Below are 17,591 nucleotides of genomic sequence, written 5' to 3' on the forward strand. Positions count from 1 at the left end.
AGAGCAAAAGTTTTGGTTAAGATGATCAGTAAAATAAACTGATGGCTGCAAAAGAAGAAACAAAGAGCTCGGAAATGCTGAAAGTTGGCAGAAGCATAAGTTGGAGTGAAGTACAGGCCATCCCTCCTGCCCACAGAAAGAAGGAAGCCTACAGAGGTGGCTTTAGTGTAAACGGGAGATTTGCAGAGCTTTTGAGAGAGATTTTTAAAGCGTGTTTTGCTCAGTTACTGGAGAAGCTCGATTAAATCCTTTAGACATGAGCACTATATAGGACTATAGATTTCTCTTTGTATTTCAGTAATGTTAAGAGGTCTCAGGCGTGGTGATGAATCTGTTAGAGTAGGAACTGTCTAGCTGCAAAAATCAAACTTAGTTTCTTTAGTCATGGGGTAGGGGATTCAAATAAAATAAGGGATCTATCTGTGGGCTGATGTTTGTGTTCAACATGACACTGTCTTGTTAATTCTCAGTCATTAATGAATTCTTGCTGTCTATCTGGTTTGTTTGTTAACGTTAAAGCAATCTAATGCTCTGAAAAGAAGGCTCCAGTCACCACATGGAAACCTACCTTTGAAACGCAAACGTAAGCCATCAATAAACACCTCCAAGGAATGTGCTACGGAAGCTGACACCAGGGAAAAGGGAAGTTCATCACAAAAACCTGTTCCTAAGAAGCAGTTGACTCACAACCGAAATGAAAGCCAGAAAAGCAAACCTTTCATTAAGACGTCCAGCCTGTTTAGAAACAACCCTGATATCCCAAAAATTCACAGGTATTTTAGACAAATGGTTGAGGAGAAAAACCCCTTCAATGGCTCGAAATTCAGTGTCTTGAATTCTTGCCCTTCCTTGGGCAAAGCAGTTGCTTGGTACATGTAGTTTTATTGCTGTTTTCGTAGAATACTATTGTATAATTTTTAACCACACCATGTGCTTTGGTTTCTTTTGTTTTGTTTCCCCTAACTCAGAAAAGCAGTACAGCAGGTGCAAGAAAATGTTTTCACTACAGATTCTTTTAACCAGTTGGACCTGCATCCGCATCTGGTGAGTGGCAGGAAGGTCATGTGCCTTGAAACATGCTTTTTTGAGGGAGGGGGGAGATTAGAGAGCTGAGAGATGCACCTGTTTTGGTGACTTGGATAGAATCGCCAGTACTTTGCCTGATTTTGTTGTAGCATGTTAGCTCAGCATGCTGGCCAGTGTCCTGACCCATCCCCAAACACACTGTCCCAGCACTCTTCACTGTTTGCAGTTGTAATACCAGAAAAACCGCAGAAAACTATTTGGGCATGCAGTATTTTAACAAGTCTGATATTTCATGATGTACCAGCAATGGTGTAAGTCTGATTAACTGAGAATTACTTTGACGACCTGGGAACTTTTACACCCAGTTGCACTGGACCAGTAATGTAGAGAATAAGCATCAGTCTTCTGGTTTTTGCTCTATCCTGTACTATAAAAGTAGTACATAAATATATATATATAGTGTGTACATATATATATAGTGTACTATAAAAAATAACAAAAGGAACAGTTTGACAATGAAATTTGTTTACTGCTCTTTATTGTCTCTCTAGATATCCACAATAAACACTGTTCTAAAGATAAGTAGCATGACCAGGTAAGCAAATTCATATAAAAACGTTGCCCTTTGCTACCCCTTAAAGCCAATCATCTATAGTTGTTTCATTATATGTAATTGGTTTGTGAAGAACACAGCACCTGTTAAGCTGTCCCATTTGCCATAGGGTTTGTTGCTTTCAAAATTTGGGATGAGAAGTAACTTGTAAGTTACACAGCAAGTCAGTAGTCACAGCTGAAGGTAGAACCTTGGAATCCTGCCTTCTATTTGGGTACTTGAATCATAAAATCATCTTTTTTCAATTTATCACATCTGATGTCTATCTAGTGACTTTCCTTAGAAATGACCTCTACTGATGTAGCTGCACAGCAGGGATGAATGCGTGCAACTTGGGGTAAACAGGTTTGAAATAGTCACTGTATGTTAAAACCTTAGGATTCTATCCTGTGTTGCATTTGTGTTTCCTAACCTGCTTTGTTTGTTATGCAGTGTTCAGAAGGAAACAATCCCTGTGCTCCTGCAAGGCAAAGATGCTCTAGTGAGATCTCAGACTGGTTCAGGTCAGTATTTAATTGTCAGTCTCCTTTGCTAGGGCATATTAAACTGGATCCCAAATACAGAACCAAAACCTCACCTTCCCAGCACAGCTCCAGGCTGGGAAGCCTGGCGTGGGACTGCTGTGACACAGACAGATGCTGTGCAAACTTCTGTAACGATGCAGTGATGGGACTGAATGTTGATGTGCAGCTGCCAGCCATTGCATGTGGGGTTGTTCCGAGTCTTACGCTGGGGATGCAGATCCAGGAGGCCGGTGGAGCTAAGCAGCACGTGCTCTTACCATACAAACTTATGTGCTTGCTCTACAGCCAACTGTGCCTGGATGTCTCATCTCCTCAGGTAGATGGGTATATTTATTTAGATAGGTCTTAGTAGGTTACCACCACCTCTCCTTTTTTAATTTAACCCTTAGGTGAATTGCCTGTCAATTTTCCGTTCTGGAAACTTTCTACTTAATTAAAACTTTTCCAGACTCTGACCTCAGTTTAAGAATGGTAGGATGAGTGGTACTTTAATTTGCTGGAGTGTTGTAATTGCCACTTCTTTTTTAATGCAAAGTCTTCCAATTTTCTCCCTTTTAAAAAGGTAAAACTCTTGCCTATGGGATTCCACTTGTACAGTCTTTGCAAGGAATGGAATCCAAAATAAAGGTAGGTGCAACAGAATTAAATACATTTGCTTTTGATATTAAGATTAACAAAAATAAAATCCAGCTTTTACCTTGTAGTCATCACTGTCTGTTCTGGATGCAAAGGTCAAGCAGTCTCCCTTCCCCTTTATTTGTGCATGTGGTTTATGTGATCCTCCTGTACTGCTGAGATACAGATGATACAAGAGCAATGTTACACATTCCCCATTATTTCATGCAGTAGGCTAAATTGCTCATCATTGGATCTGGTTGACCAGAAAATGCTGCTGCAGATTTGCCATCTCTTGTGACCTTTATGGAAAGAGATCATCCTGACTTTCCTTAGGAGTTGAAATGGTTCCAGCCCATCCTGGATTGTTACCTTCTGCAATTGCTACCTACAGATTGTTGCTGTGCATCAAACATGAGAGTATTTCTGCAACTCAGAAATACCAGAGTGAAACAATACGTGTATGGAATAAAATGTTGGGTATGACTGTGAGCAGGTTTCCAAGCAGGAAAGAGAAGGCAGTGCAGTATTGGTATTTGAAAGACTGTTGATCTTTTTAAAAGCTGGGAGGGGGGAATACCGCGAAGTGTTGTGTAAAACTTGTACTAAAAACATTCAAAATTCACTTTGTGAACAGCAGACATAGAAGTGCTCTGTCTCTCAGTGCTCCATTCTTCTTAGTGGACCTCTTGTCTTCTCTGTTTGCAGCGCAGTGATGGGCCTTATGCACTCATATTAGTCCCAACAAGAGAGGTAGGTGGCCTTTCTTTTTTTTTTCCCTGATTCTGTCTGAATCTGAGTGTTTGAACACTGATTTTTAGTGTGTAGATGTGGGTCCACCAAGGGCTGTCTTCGGAAAACTCCTTTTACTCACAGGAAGAGTATTAGCTCTCCAGATGCGTGTTGTCATTTTTGTTCAGTCATACCAAAGAAAGAAAGAGGGAATAAGTTTTCCTCATGCAGTTGGAAATAATTGTGAAAACTGGAGAAACTCTCTAGCTCAGTGCATGGGAGGGAGAAGCTTGCCTAACTCACACAGGGAGAGTAAGTAAAACCAATGAAATCAGCTTTGCAAATGTGTAGGTTTATACAAACGTTTCATTTTTAAAGTCCTTTTTTCAAATCCATAAGTGAATGCTGAAGATGAGGCTTCCAAGAGTTGGTTTCTCCACTGAAGTCTCTTTTATTTGATTTATATTATTTGCAATTGCAAAGGCAATTTCAGAGGAGGGTATCAACATTTTCTTTTTTTTTTTTATGTCAAATGATAACTTCCATGTGGAGAATTGATTGCAGGTATCTAGTTTGGGGCACAATATTTATGCAGCCTGCAATGCAATATCTCAGCTCTGTTCCATGAGAGGAGAAAGCTCTGAAGCTATTTAAATTTTTACAGCAGCAAACTTACTGCCTCTCTAGGATGCTGTATGAATACTAAGCATGTAGGAAACTGTTCATAAGCTTGTTTAAAGGGCTGCCATTGAGAGTACTTATAAAGATAATTTGTAATTACAGTTGGTATTACTTTTACTTTGTATTGAAAGCAATGGCCTTTCTGTAGAGCTTGGCAAATAATAGTATGTAGCATGTGTAGTCAGAGCATTTAAAATAGTTCTACTCCCGTAATGAAGCCCTGCTCACATACTCATTCCATGAATGAGTCAGGGTGGCACCGTTGTTGTTCTCGGTCATCTTCATTGCCGCAGCAGAAATGGCTGTCAGACAGCACATGAAACCCAACAGCTGAATGCTTCCTACTGATCAGTCGTTCAGGTTTGCAAGCTTTGTGCATGCCGTCTCTGTTCTGCCAACTGGGAAGTGGAGATGTAGAAAGATGCAGTGGTATGATCGCTCTGTAGGTCAGGTGAGGCAATAATGCGGTCTGCCCTGCCAGAAGATAACTAACCTTTGGGCTGCATTTCCTTTTCATAGTGGTTTTCTTCCAGAAATTGTGCTATTTTTCTGTTACAGTCTTGCAACGGAGCAAAATCTTCTGTGGCTTCAGCTTGTTTTCTCCCTGGGGCATTCACAGAAGCCAGCAGAAGTCTCTGTTGTCCTGAGAGCTGGCTTGTGGAGCTGAACCAATAGAGAGGTTTTTGAACAGGTCTAAATATAATGAAGGAAGGATCATGCAAGAAAATAAAATAATAAGCATCTTCTAAAAGAAAAATTAAGGGTGTATTTAGAATTCTGATGATATACATAACTAGATTAGCTTACAGATTTTTGAGCCAAAGGGGCTCATAGTCCATCTTCGTAGTCCAGGGACTTTCTCAGAGCTCACTTTCTTTTGTTGATTTTCATAGCTTGCACTCCAAAGTTTTGATACAATGCAGAAACTACTTAAGGTAAGAATTCAGTGCTCTGTGTTCTTCTTATTCCTTGAGCCTCTTGCTGTAAGATGCTAAGCAGCTTCAGTTCGTGTGAATTCAACTGGATGTTTAAGGAAATTCAGCATCGGGCAAGATAAATGGTCCTTAAAGATTAAGCTGTTTGTCTTTAAGTGCATGATTTCCCTGTGGCATGTTTAAAACTATTCTGTGAACAATTAAGTGATTAATTATGGCACCTTAGTTGCACATGTTTTCATAAACAAGCATAGTTGATTTTCACAACGTTTTGGTTTTTAGGCGTACCTACCATTGTTTCAGTGTGAGTTATGAATGGAAACTCTCACAATGACAAGTACCATTTTGCGAAACTAATACTAGACAGATGGGTTTCAGATGGGGAGTAGAACTTGAACTGCTTTGCCAATTGAATGACTGGAGAAATTAGAAGGCTTTTAAAACCATTAAATGATTGTGCTTTCCTTTTAGTTGGGGCAGCATATCTTACCATGGAGCTAGAAGTATCTAAATCATTTATCTGATCCCTATTCCCACTTCCTCGGCACTTTCCAACTCTTTTTTTTTTAGTGCTTGAAGTACCAAGTAAGATTTTATTGTGTCATGCTGAGGTTTAAAGCACTTCAGTCTTTTCCACAGTAATTAGAAGTTATTATGAGTGGACTTTTGATGTCCTTCAAAGGATGAAGTCTGGACTGAGAGCTTTTAATTTTTCTTTGTTACATATAATGTGTAGTAACAATCAAGTCCAGCGTAAACTGCCATAGTGACCCAAAGCAGAAGATTTAGATTGTGGTCTGACTGGATCTTGGAAGGGCTGGACAATCAGAGGGTGTAATATGATTATGTAATTACCGAGAGAGAAAAAGGCTAGTTGAGCTGCTCCTGACGCAATTACGCTAACGCCAACTGCTAAGGTTATATTGCCTGGATCTTGCTTAGATTTCTTCCTTATTTTAAACCTTAAAAAGAAACTCTTTTTGTAGAAACTATTTTGTTGGAACGTTTCTGGCAAGCAGTGACCCATGCAAACTTAAGCCTATTTACCAGTCACACATTTGTGCAATCCTTACAAGCTGTGCTCTGCTTCTGTTCTGCATTTCCTCTCGAGTGAGGCAGTGGCAGTACTGTGGTTTCATTATCTCCCCTGTAACTATTGGGCAATATTGGATCCAATGAAGGATTGGACCTCATTAAAGTAAGTGTCAAAAACTCCTGCCAGTATCAATGAGACTGACATTTAATGTTTATAGACATGGTGATGGTGTGCATGTAGGTCTATGTATGTAGATAGAAACTTTGTAGGTCCTGTGTTTTAATTAAATTTTCCTTGGCCACAGGAAGATATTGGTTAAAGGCAAGATGAAGAAACAGCATGTAGCTTGTCTTTGAACACTTAGGCTACATGGGGAGAAGGAAAAGAAATATTATTATATGATTGGAAGTGGTGCAAAAATGATTGCATTTCTTCCTGGATGAGGTGGGAAGCAAGTTACATGGCTAGAACTAACGGTGCCATTGATATGTAGCTGTGGGTGAGGGCATGCATGTAGACTGTGTCTGTTAGATCAAATCAGATACACACTGCTGTCAGACCCAGTCCTTTCTCTTTTTGCCAAGAAACATCATTTTTTTTTTTTTATTAGGCTCTGTCTCTTTATTAAGGAGAATCTATATTGGTGTTGGTTTTCCTTTCTGTAGCCATTTGCCTGGATTGTGCCTGGAGTGCTAATGGGGGGAGAAAAGAGAAAATCAGAAAAAGCCAGGTAGGAAGCCAGCTTCTTAAATTGTATTTTGGGTTCTTCTGCTCTAGAGCGTTTTTATTCATTACTCTTCTTCAGAGTGCTTTTCTAACCGGGAGAGAGGATTGTGAGTTTGGATCAAGCTGTGATCCCCCTGGATCTTACACAGTCACAGTGACTGAGTCAGCAAAAAAAGGAAATATTCACTTCCCCGAGTTGGATCTATTCCTAAAATGTTGATGAGCCTTCTGAGAAGATGATCTCTTGTGTCAGTTCTTTTTTTTCCTCTTCTGAAAAACACCTGTATTTGCTTACCACTGAGTTCTGCCTAACTGTATTTGTTACGGGGGAAATTGCTTTCTGGAGAAGAGATTTCCTGGTGTTAAAAATCTCTTTCTTTTCCCTTTTCAAGAATTGCATTGTAAGCTGATAATCCAAAATGGAATTTTCATTTCTCTATATATAAGCATACACAAAAAGAAGTTTACTCTTGACAGTAAAAAAAAAGTACTCAATTAGAAAAGAAAACCTAGTTTGGGTGTTTTAGGGTATTTTTAATATTATTAATATTTTGTTCCACCTTGTCCTTATCACTGCCTGTTCTTCTGAATATCAATGATGATCAAGGATAAAATTTAACTGTGCAAGAAATTTCAGTTTTAATCAGTGAGAAAGTACTGTCCCTGCTAATTTTACTGTGGCTGTTATTTATTCCTCTGTAGGTTCCAGTTCCTCACTCTGGGTTCCTATTCCAGAGTTACTGCTAACCACTATGTTTTCTGTTCTTTTTTTTTTCTTTCTTTCTATTTTTGTTTTGTTTTCTTCTTTGTGGTTTTGGGTTTGGTTGGTTTGTGGGTTTTTTTGTTTTGTTTTTTAATTTAAACAGATTACGTAAAGGGATAAATATCCTCATTTCAACTCCTGGTCGCCTGGTTGATCACATCAAGTCCACAGAATGTATTCATTTCCGTCGCACTCAGTGGCTGATTATTGATGAAGCAGACAGGTAAACTTCCAAGTGTTTAGATATGGAAAATAACTATGATACCCTCTGCATCATAATTCATTAAATATTTAAAAAGAAAAAAAAAAAGGAAAGAGAACGCAGACACAATCTTAAACCATTCAGACTCAGTGGCCTCAGCCAAGCACCAGTTGTCTGGGATTAGGACGAAATGTCCCCTTTGGACAGATTATTGTGCAATTATTTATTGCAGAAACTCTCTCAGTGTCTTCTGACATGTCTGACCCTGGCAAAAGTTGAAGATGGAACATGAAGCTACATGGGCCAAAGATCTGATCAGCTCTAGCACTTCCCCTATTTCTGATGGGCTCATGTAGCATTAAGACTTTCTCCTCATCCCTTCCTACAGCATCCTTCATCACCTCTGCTGTTTTTGTAGGATCCTGGACCTGGGCTTTGAGAAGGATGTAGCTGTGATACTCAATGCTTTAAACGCCGAGAGAGAGACACGTCAGAATGTCCTGCTCTCAGCCACCCTCACGGAAGGTAGGTTATAGACAGATGGTGTCTCCTTTAGCTGAATAATGCACAGGCAACTGCAAAATAGTTGGTTGAGTCTGATTATATTGCAACCCCATGTGAAGCCCTTTGCAGAAGAGTATTAACGCCTGTTGATTTCTTTAGTCTTAAGACAGTTGTCCTTTGTTACTGGAATTTCTGTCAGTGTATATACTTACATGATCCTTACATAGCTCTCTCAAATTCCAGAGCAAATTTACCATGAACCTGGCAAGCACTGGTTCGTTTGCTTGCTTTACAAATACGGAATTAAGGCAAAAAGCTAATGATGGGACAGGACAGCTGTTGTGTGATTTGCTCAGTATCATACAAGAATTCAGTTGTTGAGGCAGGAATTGAGCCAGGCCTCGTCACTCCTGCACTCTTGATACAATGAAGATCTGTTGTTTTTTTTCCATGTACACAGTTAAAAAACAGGACTGCCAAATGCTGTCTATTTGGTCAAGACATTTATGTGATGTAAAATAGCACAGTTGGCTGAAGTAGTGTCTTGTGATGCTTTTGGTGGAGTCCACAACAACTAAGCCTTGCTAAGCCCTGGAAAGTCTGAAGCTTGTGGAGGTGTTCTGTCAGTGTCTGAGGCATCGCTCATTAGTTCCTTGCCCTTCCCTGCTTTTCACTGGAATTGCATTAGTTGTTTTTTTTATGTGAATATGTCATCGCCCTCTTCAGCAGCACCCCAGACTGGACCTCCTCTATTTTTAATTTTCTGTGATTTAGGAGTAACACGGCTGGCTGATATCAGTTTGAATAATCCCATCAGCATTTCCATAACAGATGAAATCCAGAAGGCACTCAAACCAGCATCACAAATGGATAGACAAGGCAGTAGTTCATCAAACTGCATGGAGCAGGAAAACTTTGCTGTTCCAGAGAAGCTCAAGCAATATATCATGATCGTACCCAGCAAATTGAGGCTTGTAACATTAGCAGCTTTTATCCTTGAGAAATGCAAGGTGAGACTCTGTTTGCATTTATATTACTAAGTAGCTCTTTGCCCTTTCCATCTCCTTTATCTGTTACTCTGTCAAGGATAGCATGGATTAGATCTAGGGCTTTGCAGCGCATCTAGCGTCCAGGGAGCCACAAGAGAGCTGAGATGCTATTGTGCCTTTCATGCTGGCGGTGAAATACCCGTGCAGCACGTACTCGTACTTCTTACGTGGGGTCAGTATTTGGTGGCAAATTCTGTAATGCTTTCCTGGATAATCATATCTCCCAAAGTGGAAGCCACCTAGTCACCATCATCTTACAATGATCAGGGAATTGGGAGAGGCCTGTGGAAGTGGTCACGTGCAATTTTCTTGGTTTTCCTTGCAGTTTGAAAAACACCACAAGATGATCATCTTTTTCTCCAGCTGTGAACAAGTGGAATTCCACTTTGAGCTCCTTCTAAAAGTCCTTTCAGGAGGGCTAGAGTCAGAACAACCTAAACATTCATCTGTCTCCTCTACCCGCTTACAGTTTCTACGACTGCACGGCAACATGGAACAGGAAGTAAGCATTCTCAAAATGTCAGGTTACACAGTTTTATTCCTTATTCCCTACGATTTATTATGTGGTTATTCTGGGGAGGAGGGCAGAAGAGAGGACAGAGAGTCATTTCACCTCTAGGGGCCTCACTCTTCCATCTGCTAATGAGAATAAGAATATTGTCCCACTTCTGGAAAGTACTGTGGTAGCTATATCTGAAAAACACAGCTGAAGAGGCAAGAGGTGTTATTTCAGCAGGCTGAGGCAGCCGTTCTGTATTCCCAGTGAGTGCACTTAAACCATTTATGTATCCATAGTTCTCTCTCATGCAGTCAAGGCAGGCTTTTAATGCCAAAGAGAAACCTTATCCAAGCCCTAAAACATTACTACCCAATAAGTTGCCCCCATTAGGTGAGGACAGAGCAGCTTGGCTTTCATTTTGAAGAACAGTATCTTGACAGACTGCTCTTTTTCCTGGGATGGAATAATAGCAATATAGCAGTGATTACCCCAAGTTAGGTCTAGGTTTTAGCTGGATAGGGCTGGGTGGTGAGATTGGAGCTTGCTACAGAGGGCTGATAGCCCAGGAAAAGAGTATCAAATGAACTGTCACTACAGCATTTCTCAATAGCTGAGGGACATCCCTTCAAAGTTCAGCCCCTAATGCTGCTCTTGGTCTGTGATGGAGAGAGTTACCGCTCTACTCTGAGCTGCACAGCAGAGATGGTAAATGAATAGAGCTCTTCTGATGAAGGAAGAGGTGAAGAGCCATTGTTTTTCTCACTCATTCCCATCCTGTGGAGACCAGAAACATGTGCTTTGCTGTCCCTGCAGTCTGGCCTTTCCTCAACCTGCCTGCCTGAGCGAGTGAGCAGGCCTGGTCTGGCCCAACTCTACCCTGACCAGCTGTTAAGCCAACAGAACACCACTAAGTAGCTGGCACCAGGGGAAGGGTTTTGCCTTTTTAGTACCCAGTGTGTAATTAGTGCTTGATGTCTTCAAATTAAGAGCATTAATGGAGCTAAATTGTGGATCCCATATGGTACTGCTGAGCACGGCTGCTGTCATTGTCAACAAGATACAGCGTGCTCTCTTCTTTAATTTTTGTCAACAGAGGGTTCAGTGTGTCAGCAAGGCCCAAGTTTCCCTTCTTTCTTAGAACAGTACCTCTAGCTGGGAGTCAGGTATGTAAGGTTTCTTCTATATCATCAGCATAACGGGACATTCACTTAACTCCTAGTAAGAACTCTGAAGAGGAAGGCTTGAAACATGGAAACAAGGATATTTTGGAAGGAGGAAGCAAAGGGGACAGGAAGGAAATGAGAATGGTGTTTCTGAGGCCAGACACAGCCTGAGCTTTGAAAAGCAAAAGAGTAAATGGAATCCGATCAAGGATGTGTGAGTGTGTAGTTTCCCACACGTAAGGAGAGGAAGTGTAGGTGCTACTGGCAAGCCAAGACCAAATGCTACTGAGGCCTCCGGTCACTAGTGCTCAGAGGTTGTCTTTTGTGTGATAGTAAATATCATTGTGATGTAATGTGGGTTGGAGAATCAGTTTCTGTTGCTTTCATCAAGAAAAAAACATACGCCAAAGTAGTTAGTTAAACTAACGGGAGTGTGCTTAGGAAGGTTTTAGGACTGACAAAAAAGGCGGCTTTTGAAGGTAAGTGAGGAGTCGTGCTGCTGAGTTCCTGCAGTTCTGGGACTCAAAGACTAATGGTGGGGTAATTTGTGATCTGGGGGCTCCCAACAGCCCTGCCTAGGAGCCTAAGCTCATGTTAGAAGTGGGGGCTGCAAGAATTCTGCTGGTGCAAACCAGCGATGAAGACAAGGCTGGGGAGCACCTCTAATGGAGGAACGACCTCCATTGCAGTGTCAGCAGCTCCTTTCATGGCTCTCGCCAGTACGAGGCCTTTCCTTGTAGGAAGGCCATGGGAAGGTGCCTTGGGAGTTCTGTGGCAGCTGCCTGCAGGGCCCAGGAGTCCTGCCTCCTTGCCCTGTTGGACAGGGGTTTCTGGCCAAAATCTCACCTCTCCTGCCCTGTTACTTTGAAGACTTATCCTACAACGGTTCACATGAGTAACTGTGCAGCTGAGCATCCCTGATACTTAATAATTACAGTTAGTCCAGTGATTGTCTGCATGCCCCATTGGGCACATGATGAGGCTGCTGTCTTGTGATGTGACTATATTGCTGTGCCAACAAAATGGGCTTATCCTGCCCATTGTGTGACTGGACAAACAGCAGTTAAGATGTCCAGCTTTTTCTTCCATTCACAAAAGCCTGTGTAGCCCATATAGTATGCCAGTGCTTCTGTTGCTGCTGCTTAATCTTTTGTGAACCCCCTCCTCTGTGTAAAACCGTTCCTGCTTTTTGACATATGCAGGCCATGCTTCTGTGCAAACCATGGAGGTCTTGGATGCTTTGATTTGACCAAATGCATTCAGGCTTGCCCCAGACGCTGTGCCTTCCTACCTGGGACCACACCTCTATGCTATAGATTTACTTTTTTGCCATTTGCAGAAAGAGTCTGACTGGAACTTCTGAAGTCAATTCCTGTGCTCTTGAAGCTGTACATGATACAGTGAACGAGGCATAGTTATTAAATTGTTACATTAGCTAATTTGCTTTATGTTTGATTGTAATATGCATAAAGACCTTTTTTTGTTTCTCTGTTTCAATCCTCTAGGAAAGAACAGAAGTCTTCCAGGAGTTCCTAAAATCTGAGACTGGCATCTTGCTTTGCACTGTAAGTAACTTTGCAGCTCCACACTAAGGGGCCTGTCTGATACCTAATGGTGGAACAGAGGGTTTGGCACTGAGCTGTAATTCCAGCTCTCTCTCTGACCTTGAGAAAAGTCATCTCCTTTTTCTGCATCTCCCATGTTAAATAAGGACTGGTGCCCTCTTTGCAAACTGTTATATGATCTTTTGCTGCAAGGTACCATATAGAGAAAAAGTGTATGTCTTATACAAGAGGCTTCTAAGTATTCTGCATGGTCTTATGTATGGAAAAATCTATTCATTTAAAGCTGGAACCTTGCCCCTCTACATGCAGTCAGTAGAACGCAATCCTAATTTGTAGTTTGCCCCATAACTGCCAGGTAAATTGGATGTAATGTGATATTTCCCATGTTAATGACTACCCCAAGGTTAAAACCAAAAACCTGCCGGGATGGAAGGGAAGCCCAACCAGAGCATGGTGTCATTAGCAATGCACATGCTCTGCTGCTCTCCATGCTTTGCCCTTCAAGTTTCCTTCAAGGGTGCTGAGGGAGAAATTCTTGTTCTCTACTGAAGTTTGCTGGCACCCTTGTGTTGTGGTGGCACCTTCCGCTTTTTGTTTCTGACCTATCGATGCCACAGCTAGCCTGCTGCAGTGGTGCAGAAGGCTGCACGATTTGCTCTCTAATAGTGGCAGCTGTTGATCTGAAAATGTGTGAATCTTGGCGATTTCTACCCACTGCAAACTTGTAAATTACAGCGATCGGGAGTAATTAGAGCTGAGAAACCCTCTCCAGCTCTGAAATGACTCCTGTTTTTGCAGCACATTATTCTTAAAGGAAACTAGTTGGGATTTTTTTCAGAGAGTGGGGACTGGATTTTAGCTTATTTTTATGCCTGCAGTTCAAACTAGGACTGCCATGTATATAGGAGTATTTGATTTAGCATTGCCAAATTATATATTTTATCACCTGTAAAATTGTACTTGTTACATGCTACTCTTGGTCCTGCTTGTGTGTACAACCTTTTAATGATTTGATCAAGGTCAAAATGCATCTTTTCAATGTGTAAGTGTAACTATAACTTGGTTTCCCTGTATACGGAAGTAATACTTGTGTCGACTGAGTAGGATAGCAAAGCTTAAATCGTTCAGTGGTGTAGATTTAAGTGTTTTGAAGATAAAAAGTGTTTTGGTAAATTCTAAATAATAAATAGCTAAAGTTTGTTATCCTTCATGCACATGCTGTCTATAACTGATAAATTTCAGGGACATGTCTTGTTACTGAAACTTCAGTTTAATGAGTTTGGAAAGACAGTGAATGCTCAATTTTAGACAAAGAGAAAACAGAATCGTTGCAGTCACTGGGACATCAGTTCCTGGGTGAGACCATTTAAAGGGGAAATGCAGCCTGTGGCTGGGGAAGTCTGCCAGGAAGTGTACAGCTGTTGACAAGGTAGGAAGAAGAATAAGTTGGATAAAGAAATCCCAGTGGATGGGATCCCCCCCTTGAGACACTGGAGATGTGGTTTGGTTTCCTGCCATGCCACAGACTCTGCACAAGTGGATGTGGAATTGTGATGACAAGGCAAGTAGCCACATGTCAGCTGAACAGTGATAGTTGTGTGTTTGCTACCGACCTGTCATAAATGGGAGGTAATGTGGATTAACCTAGATTGCCATGAAGAGGGTAGTGTAAGGTAACGCATTTATCGTAACCCTCCTTCGTTTCAATCTAAGCTACTTTGCATTTACTGCAAGGCAGGGATGCAAATCCTGACAGTTACAGTTACTATGGCTCAGCTGGCACATGGTTAGCACGTTAAGCACAGTAAATTGTGTGTCTGAGTCCAAAATCTCTCTGTGCTTCAGCTCCCCATCTGTAAAATGGGGATAGTAGCACTGTTCTATCTTACAGAGATGTTGGGAGGACAAATGCATTGAAACCAGGAGGTGGCCTGTTACCACAGTAATGGGGACCATATGGACACCTTAATATAGAGATACACTTTGCACTAGTCCCACATTACAGGTACCTCCCCAACGCATATGTCCAAAGGGCAGCCAGGCGCTGTGACCACCTCCTGCCTCCGAGGGCATTGCTTTTTCTAACACTTATATCAGCAAAAATGTTTTGCAGAAAGATGATTCTGTTCTTTTAACTGGGAAATCACATTTTGTGCCCACAAAATTTTGAAACCTGGCTCACAAAAGAACAACACAAGTAATGTTGCCGTCCTTCCCTTGTCCCTTATGCCATGTTCTCCACCCATCTTTCCGCTCTAGTAAGCAATGGGACCTGCTGTTCCTTTTATTAATTTGCTCTACGTCATATGTATATTAATATAGTCCATAAAATATTTTTGTCAGACAGTATATGCTGGCAGACAAGAAAATAAAGAAGGGCCATGTATCTCAGAGGGTCTCATCCAGATTTATTTCTCTCTCCTTCACTGAAGTTCTTTGCAGCTTCCTTTGGGATGCGCCTTTTAAACAAGTTCATCTCTTCCAGGGAGAGAGGAAAGATCATTTGGAGATTGTTTGCTGTTTACTCAGTCACGCTAACTCATCTTGCCAGTTTTCTGGCGGCCCCAGCCAAGAGCTTTCGCCTCTGACAGCTTCTGTGCTCTCTCCTTCCTCCTCTGATTACGCAGCCCAATCTGTCACCCTGCCGACGGGGGTCTCTACCCTGCTGATGGCTTTCCACACTCGGCAGTAATGACTTTTGGCAGGCCGGGAAGGCGCGAGAGCTTCTTCCCCAGCTTGGAGAGCCGTTAGGCCCTCTCTGCCTGTTAGCTAAAGCACTTTGTGAGGTTCTTTGGTAAATAAATGAGTCATTTTAATCCAACTGACAGCCTGGCACCTGAGCAAGCTGCCTTCCATCTGTACTTCTAGGCCTCATGTAGGCAGCCAATTGTCAAGCTCAGGGCCTTCAAGACCTCACCATTGAGTGTCTTTCAAAAGCAACTTTAGCAATTTCCTTTGCCCTAATTAGATTGTGTGAGGGGGACTGAGCAAACCAAGGCCCTTGCAAAACTTTTGTGGCTGTATTGGCTCTGATCTTCTGCAGCAATATGCCTCCATTTTGGTGTGGCCTTACTGTCCTCCATTCCCCTGCGCCCACCTCTCTGTACCCCACTACACAGCACAGGCTGGTAACAGGAATTGTTAGGAGCCGAAATTTCAGCATTTCTGTGGGTCCTCGGGTGGATTGTACCTTGATACTGTGCCATTCTGTGACTTGCAGTTGGAACCAGGGCAGGAATGTGGTTAAGGCTTCAGATTATTGTGTTTGCTTGTCACCTGGGTTTTCTTTAACATTGCACTGGTGTAGATTATTTCTCCTTGCTCCTGTGAGATGGTCACTTAATTCTCCCTTCCATTGCCCATTGAAAGGAATCAGTGGTGACCTGCTGAGGTGTCATATTCTTGATTTCCCTGTTATTAAGGAATGGTGGTGTGAGGTCATGCATGGAAAAGTGAATTCCGTCTGGGGCAGCGGAAAAGACGGGGGAGCAGTACGCGGAAAATCTGTTTGGCTTTTTGAAAGAGCACTGACAGCATGTTAGTGTGGAATAAATGTAGTGCTAGTAAAACTGGATAATTGTTGCTTGAGCTGTATTCCATTTCCTGGTAGGGTGACCCACAAGTATTTTTCTAAGGATCTGAGAAGCAAGAAGCTCATGGGCTCTGCCAGCAGAGGAAAAGAAATCAACTCAAACTTTTTATCCTAATTCTACCTTGCTGCTGTCTACTAGGGTCTTTGAGGAAAAGGAGCTACAGCAGACGCAGGTGGACTGATAACTGAGGAATCTTTGAGAGTTTGCAAAACACTCCAATTACCAGTAAATCCCAAGACACTTCTGAAAGAAAGCCAAGTTAAACCCTGGGAGAATAGCTGCTGCTGATATGTGTCAGTAACAGCTGAGTGGAGTTGGTGGCATTGTGAAAGCAATAGTGAATACAAGGCTTATGATGCGAGAGAACCTCCTCCTAAAATGTTGGCCCTGACTATTTTTTAGGCTTTCAGTTAACCTTTTCAACTTTCCTGCTTGCTTTGGCAAATGCACATGAGAACAATACTGTCTGCGGCACTAGTTTTCCAGCCAGAGGTGTTGAGAAAAGGTATCTTAGAAGAGGAGGCAAAGAATCCTGATGAATGAGAGGGATGGCTCCTGCCCCTGCCATCGACTTCTCCTCCCCATGTTGGAGGTGCCTGCTCCTGCCCACAGAGACAGCTAGGCTATCTGTTTATTTTGGGTAAACTGACCCTGTCCCAAGGTCAGAGCCTCCTTATCAAACACAGCCTTTCCTAGACTTTCTCACTGGGTATGAGAGAGAGCACAGTATAGGAAAAGACCAAAGACTTGTCAGTGTGGGAGTATATAACAGAGCCAGCCAGATCGGAATCAGACATCAGCACTCCTGTCTGATTGTGCTGTAGAGTTTATAATCTTGTTATACTGGTAACTGCTGTACACGTTCCCCGACTTCTCTTGATTTATTTTCTCCAACCTCCTTTAAATGGCTTTTTGTACATCTGTTCATTCTGACTCTGGGAACAAGTCGTTTCTTAATGAGCGTGTTGGAGCGAAAGTGTGTATTATTTCAGAGTGGGCGCTGTGGAAAGTGTCTCCTCTTTTACTGCAGTTGGAGCCACAAAGCAACCTGGCTAGTGCTTATGGGAAGGCCTTTGCTGCCAAAACATCAGCTTCCTAGTCTTTTAACGTGTGTGGGAGTTGCATGAAAACACTTCAGTGGGTGGCTGACACATTTTTAGTACATTAAGCTCCTGCTTACGTTCTTAATATATTCTATTTTGCAACTAGCTAAAAGATACATGTGTTCCAAAACATTTCCTAACAGAGTTAAATCTGCACACCTGCTCTGCTATTGTGTGTGGTGAATGTAAAATCCAAGGAGTATGTGAGGACATTACTAATGAACAGAAAATAAAGAAGGGAGATTGAAATATGTTTGCACAC

The 17,591-nt window shown here is 42.0% G+C and overlaps 1 protein-coding gene across 1 annotated transcript in view; it reads left to right on the forward strand.

Annotated features, from left to right (window-relative positions):
- Positions 1-519: 519 nt before the first annotated feature.
- DDX31 (DEAD (Asp-Glu-Ala-Asp) box polypeptide 31) overlaps positions 520-17,591 on the forward strand; it is a gene marked incomplete at both ends in the record, with an annotated part of 37,675 nt that continues 20,603 nt past the window's right edge. Inside the window, 13 exons of the mRNA XM_010288375.1 lie at positions 520-773; positions 969-1,044; positions 1,578-1,621; positions 2,072-2,142; positions 2,726-2,790; positions 3,487-3,531; positions 5,085-5,126; positions 6,828-6,892; positions 7,755-7,874; positions 8,272-8,378; positions 9,132-9,367; positions 9,732-9,908; positions 12,574-12,633. Of these exons, the coding sequence (XP_010286677.1) occupies positions 520-773; positions 969-1,044; positions 1,578-1,621; positions 2,072-2,142; positions 2,726-2,790; positions 3,487-3,531; positions 5,085-5,126; positions 6,828-6,892; positions 7,755-7,874; positions 8,272-8,378; positions 9,132-9,367; positions 9,732-9,908; positions 12,574-12,633 (1,362 nt within the window). The remainder of the gene's footprint in view (positions 774-968; positions 1,045-1,577; positions 1,622-2,071; positions 2,143-2,725; positions 2,791-3,486; positions 3,532-5,084; positions 5,127-6,827; positions 6,893-7,754; positions 7,875-8,271; positions 8,379-9,131; positions 9,368-9,731; positions 9,909-12,573; positions 12,634-17,591) is intronic.

The sequence above is a fragment of the Phaethon lepturus genome, unplaced genomic scaffold, assembly GCF_000687285.1.
Source record: "Phaethon lepturus isolate BGI_N335 unplaced genomic scaffold, ASM68728v1 scaffold43105, whole genome shotgun sequence".
Taxonomy (NCBI): Eukaryota; Metazoa; Chordata; class Aves; order Phaethontiformes; family Phaethontidae; genus Phaethon; species Phaethon lepturus.